The sequence below is a fragment of the Ostrinia furnacalis genome, unplaced genomic scaffold (genome assembly GCF_004193835.3).
Source record: "Ostrinia furnacalis isolate ACB-3 unplaced genomic scaffold, ASM419383v2 OfSCF5082, whole genome shotgun sequence".
NCBI lineage: Eukaryota > Metazoa > Arthropoda > Insecta > Lepidoptera > Crambidae > Ostrinia > Ostrinia furnacalis.
The window spans coordinates 521,006-535,927 of NW_021135321.1; the positions used below are offsets into that span (position 1 = coordinate 521,006).

The window sequence follows — 14,922 nt, forward strand, 5'->3', positions numbered from 1 at the left end:
GACCACCTTTTTTATAAGCCTTTTACATACTTTTTTGTACCATAGATTTACCATAGATTTAACCTATTAAGAAAAAATAAACCAGTGTCAAACTAGCTTCTGTTTGTTTCACTCAACAATAATAATTAATTATATTATATTATTCATTGTTCGTACTCGTACCTATCTTAATTGTGTCAGTTTGCGATTCGTTAACAGGTATTTTTAATATACTCGTATTATAATTTATAAAAATACTCTTTTATGATGCCACCTAAGTCAATGACACTCAAGGTGATACTAACTTTATGTATGTATTTTACTTACAACTAAAATTATGGCTCGTACATATGAATAGGTATAAATCAAAGAAGTGTTTGTACTCAAAACAGGTACCTCAAAAGAATCTAATGAATCACGGCGAGAATGATATCATCCAAGCGCGCGTTACTAAATGAGAATAACTAATAACATGTTGCAACTAAATAAGGCGTCGTGTCGTACTGAAGCATAAAATGTAACGATAATCTNAATAATCTAAAATTATTAACACTCGCTATTTCTTAAGACAAGATAGCAATAAATTATTTATAACAATTTGTTTTCGATTTCAAGAATATGACCTTTAAAATTATTTTTTTGTAATATTATGCTAACACGTGTAGCGTTTTTGCAACTTAAATAATGTTTTGTAATTTGGTCCGCCGCGCCGCACAGATGTTTTGGAATAGAAATTGAATTAAACAGTTACAATCTTTTGCAATTCCACTTTAGTTGAAAATTCTTGCGAACTATCTTCGAATACAAAACAGTGATAAGCATTCCAAAAGATTATCGCTGTATAGCAATACACTTAAAAGTAAAACGGCATATGAAAAGTGGCTGGGTATTGTTTCGTAGCTGTGACCTCTTTCGGTATGTTTGTGACAATACTCCTCCGCCGTGATTGCACGTCCCTGCAATGAACTCAGGTTAATAAGCGCGCTGGGGGCTGTTTCCTCCTGCCTCGTGCTCTTAAATAGGGCTGCAGCTCTACTTTGACTGCTTTTCTGCGTATTTTCCTCACTTTTAGTTGACGTGTAACAAAACACCGGAATATTCGAGGGAGTAACAACACCTTTGTCCTACTAACTACGCATGAGTTGCTGTGTATCCTCGTAGAAGTAACGATACTTTCAACATAAGCACAAAGTATCATTACTTCAAATATGAGCAATGTTCACTGTCACGAGTCCTTCGCCCGAATTTTTTTTTCCATATAAGAATTATTGCTTCATACGTTAAATTAACAAAGTTCTCGAAGAAATAAAATTTCCATACGTCTCCATTTTAAATGTTGTTTATCAGTTTATCAATTTTTTACGTATTTATTTAAAATTTCGAAAAGGCGGCGACCTAGATCAAGGATTGGGCTACCCTACACAAGTTCCTTTGATGTATTTAAGCCATTAATCGCAGAGCACTCGTGATTTAAAAATATGTCAATTTTAAGAATTCTGTGCAGGACCCCCTTAAGGAAGAAAACTTAGCTCATGAATTTTTTACTCACGTACGAAACTTCGTAGAGACGGATCTACCTATTTTCAGTTGGATGATGCGAGTCTAAAGGAACGTGCCTAACATTTAATACAACTTTTTCGGCGTTCACCACATGTGTTTCTTAGTTAATTATAGGCATGACCATGACTTCATTTTAACGAAATTTTACACTTCTTTTATAAACAGTGGCTGTTGTATGTAAGTAACAAGTGGAAAAGTGTTCTGGATATTTTCCACAGAATTGGTCTTAAGCTTTTGCTAGATAGTAAATTGAAGGTAGGGCAAACTCAACAGTAGCCACAGAGGCTTGGGGTAGTTGTAATGTACACCACTTATTGCGGCTCGTTATCTCACGCCCCGGCCTCATTTCTGTTGCTTTACACAAACGGAAACGGTGCAGTTGCCAGTTATGAACTTTTAAATTCATTTCGAGCCAACGGAACGAAAGTTGCGGTTGTTTGATAATAAAAGTCGCAACGAGTAAGATTTTCGTTGCACCGAATCGATCAAGTAAAGCAACTCTACCAATTTTGCTCGCGTCACGTAAAGATTGAACAACACTGCTTTACACACATCATTGAATAATGATAATATTAATCATCCATCATATAGGAAAACGCATGATTTTATAACAGTTGTAGATAGGATCATAGACAATGTTCCGTTTTACAATCAAATACTACGAAATTCTATTACACGCCAATTCATCATTGATAGGGCGTTTCAATTGATTCAAGGTAATTTCAAATCTTTTTCAATTGAAAACGTAATGTTTGAACATTAATTGGGTTGTACTATCTGCAGTTAAAACAGTGGAAACATGGAGCAACAGACGATACCAAAAGGGAGATAGGCGTTATCGACTCTTGCATAACGCTGTAGCAAATTTTTGGTAGAAGTTGCACAAATATGACGGTTCTGAAGCGAATTGTTTCGGTGTGAAACTTCACAAGATTAGCCTTTGCAAAACCATTTATGATTCTGTTATTTAATTCATTTGCGACAAGAGCCTTGAAGGAAGTAATGGAAATCATAAAATAAATATTTATTCTACAACTATTTATTCAAATGTGATATAAACTATCAATATTTATTTTACTTAACAAACAGCAAAAACAAGATATTAATTAGCAGATAACGTTTTCAATTTTGATAATCGAGTCGACTGATTACATATTGAATTGAAATGCAGAGTCTATTAATTTACTCGTAATTTTGAATCATAGAAGTTTCAAATTTGACCCTAATTCACTTGCAGCTGGCCAAAATTTTATCGCACCGCGTCTCACATGATATAACGCCGTTTACATAATGCGCAACCGCTGATCAATATCTCTACAATACGACGCACTCGGAATGAACTTGTGCAGACTCCGCGCATTGCATTGAAAATATTCGCACCAGTTACATTTTACACATACTTTTTAACATTTTTAAAGCACTCGTCCGTTAATTAAGAACTTCGATGAAAAAGCACAGTCATGCGAAAGTAACTCTGGGCTCTATCTGTTTGTTTGTTATGTATGATTTCATGCTGGGACCTTAGGTTTCTTTTTATCACAAAATTAAACCTGTGGAGGATTCAACTTTGTATGGGAAACCTATACCAAATTTTCAGGTTAGTTAAGTATAACTGGTATAACTAAGTTATTTTTATGCGTTGGTCATAAATGCAAATATGTTTTAACTGGGGCGGGCAAAATCTAGTCGTAAAATATCTTTTTGTTGTACCTAAATACTTATTTTAGGAAAAAAATCTTAGTTAAAACTTGTAATTTCGCTGTCAGCATAACCAGAAAATAAAGCATATTTTTAATACGCTTCAAATGTATCAATATTAATTTACGGTTCTGTTCTCAAATTGACTCCGCGAATCACGATACTGCTAAAAAAATTTTTTTTTACTAATTGCTACAAAATAGATACATATTGCAATGCACTATAAACAGGCCAGTATAGGAAATAGCTAAAGTTAGGGCATGCTACGTTCCCAATTCCCGTTCGCTTTGACATTTCTGAAAGTAGGCCCCAACCCGACTGAGGACATTTAGATCTGGACCACGCTCGTGTTACATTGGTCGATTGCAAAGTTTCTTTGAACCATGGTATAGCCTCCAGTCACGATGACTACAACTTTTGACATGCTGTTTACTCGTTTGTAATACGTAACACTTGAAATTACTATGTATTTAACCCGCTTCCTAACTAAGCTGCTAAGTTTTTAACGTTAGATGTTTTCGAGTGTCGTTGAATTTACATACGATATCTAAAATATCTTATTCAAAACATATTCCGTGTGATTATCCTTCACTGATTGCGTCGTTTTATAATTAATTGCACGACACTATTTGCGTATCATTTTTTCCTACTTAATCAACATTACTGTTGGCAAACTTAATAATAAGTAATATACAAAAGATAGAGATTGTGTGGTGGATAATGGAATCTAACATTTTATGAAGGCCCATTAATCTGAAATCTTTGATGTCTAAAGGCCAAGCTTTTAGTGGATTAAATAACCGTAGTAACGTTTTTCTTTATAACGTTGGAACTTTATACCTATCAACCATGATCAACTTAGTTACTATGAATTCCAGTTTGATAAATGCACTGGAAATGTGTGGGCCGGTTTCATACAGTCAGTCAGGCTGTCTAGACGAGATAGATGGCTAAATAGCGTAACTCGATATCGACTGGTTTTCCAAAGAATTATCATAATAGAACCAGCCTAATTAATGGTTGTAAACAAGGTCTAATTCCTTGATCATGCGCATTTTATTACTTTAAAGAAACTACCCACTGATAAAATAATAAAAGAATGCGCCACCAACCTTCTATGTATGCTTTCACAATATAAGAAATTAATTATCATACGGCAGATTGCGGCGATTAGCGCTATTAGTGTACCGTAAATAATCGCAATAATTCAGGAAACTAAGCTAAGTGACACCGCAGTCCAACACGGAACCACGATAGACGAAATAGCCAAATAATTACCACGACCGTCGAGCATTTAAACATTTACACCAATAAAAGTATTTTCACTCGAGACCATAACAGCGCTCCATCATTAGAGCTACTTTAAGAGGCTCGTATTATCGCAATAAGCATCGTAAAGTAACTGTGTCGCTACAGAAAGGTCGGTTATATAAAATTCTTGTTTATGTGCACAGACCGTTTAAAGGAATGTCCTTGGTAAGGATATTTTATTCAGACGTAGGGCACCGAGGGGCGATATTGAACCCGGTGCCCGTGAAGGTCGACCTAAGTTCGTGTGCGTCGCTCTCGAAGTAAACTCCCTTTCAAGGTCTCATTTGAGATACATATTCCTTCTTAAATCTTAGACAGGTCAATATTCTTTGCTTGAGGCAGGGTGACATCAGAATTCTAAGTAATGCAGTATTTTATAAAAGGGCAATCGATGTTTAATATTGCGGCAATTTGAAAGATATTAAAGATATTATAAACATACACGTATAAGTATACGTGCTGCAATTCAACATCAATGTTATTGATCGATCTCCAGTGGAAAATATGCTATAAACTTATAAAGTTACTTTTGCCGATTCCATCCATAATAAATGTCAAATGGTCAAGCCTATAAAGTTTCCTGGTGGAATATTTATCAAGCCGATAGTAGAACGCCATGGGCTGACCCCTGACCTACGGCTGTTTTTAGCCCTCCATCTAGCAATATAACTCCAGCAAGGCCGCACTATAGTGCTCATTGGCTGAAACAATTGACGTCATTCGAAGCTGAAGGCTGCCATCTAGCAACGTTTACTGACTTAATCAGCTACACGAGGCTTGGCTCTACCTAACAACACAAATGAAAATCGAGAACTACCGTATCACAATTTAATTGTTCCAACCCAAGCAAAATGTGGATTAAAAATGTTGCCTTACACCAAAGTGGAAGATGCCTTTGAAAACTTTGCATCCAAGTTTTCCTCCTTACTTTTCTTGGGCATGGCTCTTATGAATTTCCTATTCAGAAACGTGTCTGGTTCTCTTACGTAGCAATTCTGTAGAAACATTCGTTGTTATTTTCGTACTGCAAAACATCAAGAGATTTGATAGCCAAATAGAAGAAGAATAGGTATGAAGAATATTCAGAAAAAACCATATGACTTTAGACACTATTCCGAAACTCAAATAAATCTAATTATAATATTTAGTGGAAGATTTCAGTCACCTTACTGTAGTAACACATTGTTACAAACTGAAAAGACCAAGCAATTATCAAAGTTTAGTCTATAATGAGGGAGTTTGAGTTGCCGACTTAACATCGCAACGGTCGGATAAAACAATACATTTGTTAAATCCATTGTTCTTTGCAAACAATATTTCCTAGAAAAATAATAGTGTTTGTTTAACCTTCCATACAAAAGAATAATAGTCGATAGATCACATTCTCGTCGGAAAGTCTGAGAGTATGTATATTATCTGCTCAATCTTTTACAGGAATAGGATATGTTTTGCATAATTGGACTCACGTAACCGTCAGCAGAGCTTTGTACTGGGGTCACAAGAGGACAGGCCAATGGTGGACAAATGAGATTAATAGGCACCCCTTTTAATCCGATTAATGGCTGAATGAGCACGCTGGACTCTGACAATCAGCGTAATCTAACTACCTCCATCAGCACTTATCTGATGAATTTGTACGATTTTTTTATTTGCCTACTCAATCTTTTGTTCCTCTTTGTCTACGATACATATTATATTCAACGTGTACATTTTTGTTTCGAATAAAATTAGAATGAAAAGAATGGACGTAAATTGATTATGGTGTCAATGGAAACGCGTATAAAAATTATATTACTTAAGTTAATATCGATATACTATTACTATCGATATTGACTGCACTAACAATGGGTATACATACTACATACCTATCGCACTTACATTTATTATTGTTTTCGGCACGATCGACCATAATAGAACCCATATAGCTAAAACTGGCTAACGCAATCTGCATCTACCCGTACAAAATCAGTTACACACTTGCGAAATAGACATTCTTGTGTAGGCAGTAGTCATAAAACCTCAACACATGCCCTACCTGTTTGATTTCGATGTAGCAACTACCGTGCGGTATATTTTATGAGGGCTGTAGTAATTAGAAAAGTATCGACGAATTCCTATGAAACCCCAATCACAGAACATTATTTTTAATGAGCATTTCTGACCGACTTAACAATTTGGGCAATCGTTACGAAACAGGCGCGACCATTAGACAATAAAGCGAACAGTTTATGTTTCGTCAAGATAATGGGAATAGAAAATACTGCATCAGATATATGAATCCCAGGGCACGTGCGTCAGTGGGGTCGGATGTTTATGGCGCATAAATTATAAATGGACGGGGAGTGTTTTAAGACACGTTTGAGAAATGTAGCATAAAAGAGTTGCCGAAACATAAATTCTTGAGCAATGTTGAAACTGGACCAAGGTGGTTTGTCTATGCTGAATGAATCTTTAGACAGATGTGCTGACGTATCTTAATCATCGTCGGCGCGACCCCCCGCTGATGCGTGGCTCAATCAATAAGCCACTTCCTCATGCGGGCGCGCACGATTCACTTATTACACTGATGACAGTTATGACGACTACGATACAAATTTTCCCGTGTGCCTCAATGGACGAGGTCAACTAATTCGACCAAAGAAGATGCACGAACGGCTGCACTCGTTCTCTTAATGAGTCCAATAAAACTAATAGAACTTCATTGAACTAATAGACGGACTTGTTTAAATTCGTATTTTTGGTCACATCTCTGCGACTTAACGGTACCTAATAACTGACTAGAGTCATAGCGAGCGCGCGCGACTTTACGCATGCGAATGAAAAATGAATAATACATTAACACTGGTTTTAATATGAGGATAACAACGATTAGTGGGATACTGAACTTGTAAATCACACCACACCATACTTACTCGTTATTACTCATAATATGCAGTGATTACTTATTGTATTGGCTCTACAACTACCAAGATATCAAATGCTGAAAGTTACATTTATGAAAAGAGTAAAAAGGACATACTTATCTTGTAAATCCTGAATAGCGACTAATAATATCAACAACGTTTAGGTACATATAGGTACCTAACAAATCAGTGCAGTATCAGATTAAAACAACAAAAGAGCGTTAAGCTCAAACCTTTATCGGTTTGTGCGCTACACACACGCAATTATGGTCTGTCGTTCCAGATTATGGAACTTACAAAAAGTAACTAGGGTTGAACTGGAAAGGGTTGAGCGATTTAGGGGACGACCCCGTTTTCGATCGCGGACACTATTAGTTATTAAGCAAATGCGACTGTTCGTCATTTGTCAGTATCGCGTTGCATCTCTCTAGGGAGTGCTAACATCAAAGTTTAAAATACAAAGCTATACGTTATTGTGTTGTAGAATGCATGTATTGGTAACTGAACATCAAACGATTAAAAGCTACAAAACAATTTATAATTAGGTAATTAAGTAAGTAAGAATCAATTACATAAATTATTTATACGAGTAAATATCTAATTTCTTTCGTTTTTCTGATTTTACATTTTGATTGATTGAAATTATCTTCATAAGCAGGTAAGTAATTTCCAAACCGCTGAATAATTTGCAAAGTAATAGAAGGATAATTAATTATTTTTATCCGATGTTAATGCTTAAATGGCTACTCTACACTTGGCTTGTACTGTTGATGTACATAGTGATATTGTATATAAAAAATGTGGTAACTCTACTATAACTTACATGCGTATGGATAGCTATTTGTGAGATGAATCAAGAAATACCATTTTACTAGACAACAGACAGACATATTAATGTGGATACATTATTTTAAACGTTTCCGCCATTATTACATGATGAAAATGCACGAAAGAGAAAACTTCTAAGTATGAATGTGCTATGTTAATTTACTAGTCTATCACGTAGTAGAAATACAACTGGCAATGACGTCATCAAACGCAGGTCACGCAGGTAGGTAGTTGCGGCAGAGGGGTCGGAATGGCAATAATTGTTTAAATGTATGTCCGTTAAAGTAACAAATTCGGTCAGTTGTCATAGGGAAAATTTAGAGGCCTGCAAGTTCAGTGGGCCCTGAGTGCGACCCCATTTTATGCGTTCAAATAAGGTGCGGGCGACTACGCACGCACCGTTCGTAGCAACCTAGACGCGTAGTTAGCTTAGCAACCTACTACCTAAGGCTTACCTTAAAGATACGATTACGATTGAATAAATTGCTGTTAGCTGTGTTATCGTAAAAAACAAAACTTTTGTGAAACATCGCATTGTCTTCAAATCCACATGGGTAGTAGGTACTCGTTATCAACCTACCTATTTACGTTACTATCTATTTATCATGAACAAACATGCGCATATGCTAGACACGATTCGACCGCGCCTTTAACTTTATCGGGACCTTCAAACGGCTCTTGAGTTTCAGTTAACCAAAGATAATTTTTGTAACAGTAGTTTTACGGCCGTACATCACGCGAATGATCTAATTAGAAAAGAAAAAAAGGTTGTTTCATGTCGATGTTTCCGGACGAAGTCGTTGTTTTTATTCATGTGCGCCGTGGTGTAAGGACATTCATTCGCTTGTGCACGTAGTGTCGCCTATCGTTCTGGGAGGAAATCCCGTTGCGTAGCGACGAGGAGTAAAACTATCGAAAAACTTTAATACATTCTTTTAAAATAACTATTTACTTATGAATTTCCAATCAATAGTATTTATACATAGTAGCTATACTCCTCAGTATGTACAAAACAATGTTTTCAGCTAGGTAATTGGAATGTGTCTTAGCTCTACTTTTAATTATGGGCGCTATTAATACGTAAATATTCTTATTAAACAATATGGATAATGTATTAATAATTTGACCTATTATTTACCTAACATAACCAAAACCTCGTTAAGACGATATCAAAGCATTTAAGAAAGGTGTACAATTGCAAAGCCTCTCCTTTTAAGATCAAGTAGCGCAGCTAATCTGCCTAAAACCATCAAAGTGACATCAAATAGTTTTGGCAAACAATATCGATAACAAAAGTCGAGGGCATCCCTTAGCGTGCGTTCACGGGCAGGGCTCGAAGGGCGTTGACCCCGCAGACGGAGCTTTTCGCGTCTCGCCCTACTTGCCGCCCGCCCGCCCAACTCGCGTAATCGTACGTAATTTTTACGCAAAGACAGTTTTTTTCATCCAATAAAATGCTCATTGGTTAAGTTTATCATTCTATTTCATGTTTTATTACCGAGTTAACAAATGTTTAACTTTATTTGCTTTTGATTCATTATGTTCTTTCAAAATGTGACCAAATTGAATAACATTTTCATTCCTTTGTTGTTAGAAAGTATACATATAAAGAGAAACAAAGAAAATTACGAGAGATAGAAACGACCCATAAGTTTATTTTCATCCAACTTAAGGCCGATCATCTAATCAGATCATGATGGAACTCATGCGAAGCTTTACCTTTAAAACTAAACCTAAAGCTTCGCATTTAGATTTCTTGAAACAGGAAAACATGTTCACGTCTCACTCAGATAACCGTAGTAAATGGAAATGATGACTTTTAATTATTTCCGACGTGGAATCTCACGCTTGTCTCTAGATAGCTTAGATATTTTATGAATTTTGCTGTAGTATAATAAAGAACAATGGCATTGTTGCTTCTCAAATATTAGGCGTGTCTAACAAGATGGGATTTCCTGCCGAAAATTCGTGCTCAAGGACTTGCTTGTAACGGAACACACCCTCGCGCTAAGTGCTATCAGGGACACTCCCACTAATTAGCTATTACTGAAAAGACGCTTCAAATGTTTGAGTAGGTGCTACAGGTATACAGGGTGTTAGGTAAATGGGTATATGAGCCGACACTAGCCCATGTTAACATGGTCATATAAATGGTATGGTGAAGTCAGAAAATTGATTTCTTCTTTTTAATAATTAAAATTTTCATACAAATCGGAATTTATAAAATTTATTTTGTATGAAAATTAAAAAAAAAATAAATGGTGATATCAAATTTCTGACTTCACCATACCATTTATATGACCATGTTAACATGGGCTAGTGTCGGCTCATATACCCATTTACCTAACACCCTGTATACAGATAAGGGCTATTTCCTTGAAATTTTAGACATGCCGGTATCACATGGTGCCACCTAAACTACTATCTACTTTGCTTGGTAGATAAATGGGAAATACTCGTATACTGATTATGATTAAACAAGTGTATGGATACTTACTGTAATGTTCAACATTTTCGGGACAAACATCACATTTTGTTATTAACTGAACTAACCACAACTGAGAGCCAAACATAATTATCGTTAATAAATATCGTTGGTCATTTATTAATGCTACTCTTATCGAATATTTATACAAATTACCAAGTGCTCGCTTTTCGTAAAAAATTGCATCTATTCCTATAATTTCTCGAAGTGCAGGCGAGTTGCATTGGTATCGCCACTTGATTGCACTTTCCCTTTCAACGGCTGCCGCTGCGGTCGCTGGCGCACGTACGTTTTATGTTTCACTACCTCACTTTATAGACAGGAAGGCTACCACTCAACATGGTAAACATTTGTGTGTCAGTCACTCGTAACTAACTGTTAATATCAAAACATTTTCTTCGGTTAGTAATAAAATAGAGCATCAAAGCAGCTTTAGATGTGGTGGTCATTAATTTACATTCTTCTTTGAAATTTTCATTAATTAAAGTGAAGTGAAAACCAGCATCAAAAGGTGTTCAGTGTGACTTTCATTGTGGAGAGTCCTAAAATTCCTGCGCTCGCGCCGACGTATGTGGTTATGCCATTTATTCATATAAACAGCGAAACCTGAGTAGTTTCATTAAAAAAGCAAATAAAACGTTAAATAAACGAAAAATGATGTGTTTTTATCAAACAAACAGGTTCGCTCCGCTCTCATAAGAAATTACGACAAATGCGTAATGGGCGTGTCGTAAGAGGACCACTCTACCACTTTCTTGAGACCATCGTCTTCGCGGATATTGTCTCCTATAATGCAGTTAGCTTTCATAATTTTAAAGCACAGTCCGTTCCGCAGCATCGAAAATCGATTTCAGATTACAAGCGTGTTATTAACATGAAAAATTACGGCACTAGATCAGTTCATTCAAAAAAAGATATCTTTGATTCGATCGGTTTACTAATTTTCATAACAATAGCTCATTACACGATTTTAGAATTATAGCTTAGCAAAATATCTAAATTATACTACGGAGTAGTATAGTATAATCTAAGTAAAGTAATTTTTACCTTCACTTTTGGATACCACTTTTTAGATCAGCTTTTAAATACTATCCTTAAAAACATATTATTATCATTCATTTATGTAGGTAATTATTCTACGAGTAACTGGGCATACATACATACATTGATAAATCATTGAAGGTAGGTACAATCTCCAACCCTTTGAGCAACGTGCGTAACGTCAAGTATTTATGAATATTAATAGCAGGCCACATTTAGTATACTATACCCATTCAACTGAAGTGACACGCTAATGCATAAATTAATATTTTAAGTAAGTAATGTGTGCATACGTGTACTTGATTATTTAATTTTAGATAGTAATTTGACATCATGTTCTACAATATTTACTGAACACAATTTTGTATTGAATATTAATGTTAAATCGGTCACTAAATATCACACATATTTTACTGCCTGCTATTATTTTTAGTACGCCAATTAATAATTTATCTGACACTATTTAATTAGAGGTCGTAAGTATTTTACGATTTTAAAAGGTAGAGCTATAAAGAAACTTTGAATAGGAGTGTGAATACGAGTGTTAACAAACAAGTTAATGTATTCAGGCGGTGTATTATTGGAGCGAACCAGATGTTGAACCAAACATTACTAATCGAACAATTGCAAGATATTTCTGTACGTTAACCGACTTCCGCTTTCGTGCTCTAGGCACAAATAAACAATTTTACTAAGAATGAAAGGTTGAAGAAATAGCTGGCATAGCTTGTTTACGATGAACGATTGGAAAAAGAGCATAGCGTATTGCCGCACATAAATATCGATCTCCATGCATATGTATGAGGAGAAATATGCAGATGGCATTCGAGTAGACAAGTGGCTAGAAAGGAGCGAGCGCGCCACCCATGGCGCTGGCAGCTTATCCTGCGATCCCGATCCTTTGTCCGGCAGCCGTGCCAAACGCTCTGGCATACAAAGTGCACTTACAATGCACCGTATGTTTTGTCATGCGCCGCACAAAAATGTAACTGTAGTGATTTTGTATCCGCAATCGCGTTGTTACGCGACCTCCTCAACGATTGTTATGCATACCGCAGTGTTGGGATCATCTCCGATCTCTGGTAAATTGATAATGACTATAAAGTTACGTATAAGTTTTACGATAACAAGTTCTTATTCCACCAGCTTACTTTAAATCGTCGAGGAGACGTAGCCTAAGATAGCGTGTTATTTTGTTGTCAACATTTCACTTATCCGCACAATCAATTTGTGAAAAAAATTAAACTCGTAATTACATGCATTGCTACAGTGCGTTTTTCCTGCAGAATTCATAAAAAATGAACATAAATTGTCCCGTACTTTATAGATGGTACATCTGTTTCTCCAACTCTACATGCGATATAATTTAAAGCAGTGCAATAAAAAGTATCTTTCCAGTTTCCATTTTTGCAATGCTCCAGTTCTGTGTCATGTTACACAATTATTTTCACATTCTGGACATAAATAAGCTATTAGTAGAAACTAACTGTTAGGCAACTTAATATGCAGCGCAATCATGTTTTATCTCAAAAGGCTTTAGTAATTTGTTCAAAGCACGCATTTCTGACATCCATCTACATATTTTACTTGCTTGTCTAGAAAACTATTGCAGACATTCAAAATTGTGTGAACTTCACATTTCTGCAAAGAAAATATGTCTGCATTTTCCCGCTTAGTCCCTTAGTCTGGACAACAAACGTTTACGAAATAAATAAGTTATATCGTTTTCTGACAGCGTACAAAGCGGGTCTAATCTACCGGTTGTTATTCATATGCTGACGTGGGAACAACATTTTTTGTAAACTGACTAAGGCCGACACTCGTCTGGTATAAGTATTTTGTGTTCGACGGTCAGCTTCATTATCAGCTCAGTAATGACACCTTTTTTTAAACAACAAAGTCCCAACTCTATAATGGCATGTACATTGATTATAAGTAGGTTAAACGAATAAATAACGTAGCGTAGCGTACTTGCGGTCAACGTCAAAAGAATGCTCTTCACTCGTCTCATCAAAGAGCTGATTCATACTATATTTCTGAGTAATAATGATTAATGCATATTATTGTTATATTACGTAAAACATTGTGTGTTAACAATGAGTGGCTGTTATTACAACAGGCCAAATATACGGGTGTCAATTACTACGAATAATGATATGCATGTAAACAAACGATAAGGCGGACGTAACTCAGGGTATTAAATGACCGGTGCAGTATGTCACCGATCGGATATCGCAATCACACGGCGTGAAAGCGGTGGACATGTGCTTTTGTTCTAACCGCTTTATTAGTGCGTGTGCCAAATGACAACTAGGCGTAGTGAAACACAACTCTGTCCAAACTAAAACGCAAATGCGTGTGTTCAAATCAGGTTATGATTGGTACTTTCCATCGTAAATCGTCAGTCTAATTAGGGAATGACAGATGATAATCGAGTATGGTAGTTGTGGTTTATGATTTCGATACCGTTTTCATAGATGGCTAGCTTCTCTTGTATGGCAGGTGCGGTTCTGCGAGTTCTCGTGTCGCACATCGCGGGACGGATGCGCGCAGCGACGGCGACTAAATGCCTTGTGCTGAACACAGAAGCCGGGCAACGTGTCACGGCCACCTAACAGGATTAACTTACCTGTCCTACTGCGCAGGTAAAGCGAACTACTCATCAGACCGCAAGATGCCTTAACCGGCTTAAAACTATATTTGAACGGATTTTGAACAGAACCAAGCTTGAACCTTCATGCAACCTTTTTGTAAAGCCCACGATCAAATTACTAACATGCTACTCATTGACAGGCTTTCCCTCCTTTTCGTATAAGGTAAGGGCACACTCTTATGACAGTTGTGTTTCCTTTTGTTTTCGGATCGTATGATAATGTGATTTACATNTTTTACATGCGATTTGAAGCTCAAAAACTGTACTTACTGTAAAGATAATTAAATCCTGACACAGATTTTTCCTAATTTGTACGCTGATACAAATTAGCAGAAGGCCTCTCCTATTAGATTTCTAGAAAATTATAGTTTTCCGCTGTTATCCGTTAACCTGTTGCGATATTTTACACATTGTAACATTGTTACACTAACCGTTTTAATTGAAATTTAATGTAGTATCGTAAA

General features: G+C 36.2%; 1 protein-coding gene across 3 annotated transcripts in view; it reads right to left on the bottom strand.

Annotated features, from left to right (window-relative positions):
* LOC114360551 (protein FAM107B) overlaps positions 1-14,922 on the bottom strand; it is a 32,346-nt gene that overhangs the window by 15,252 nt on the left and 2,172 nt on the right. For 2 of the 3 annotated variants that reach the window (XM_028315281.1, XM_028315280.1), the window contains exon 1: positions 14,272-14,353. The exons of the other annotated variant lie outside the window; for it this stretch is intronic. In XM_028315281.1, the coding sequence (XP_028171082.1) occupies positions 14,272-14,338 (67 nt within the window). In that variant the 5' untranslated portion in view covers positions 14,339-14,353. Of the gene's footprint in view, positions 1-14,271; positions 14,354-14,922 lie in introns of those variants that run through there. 3 annotated transcript variants of the gene reach the window in all.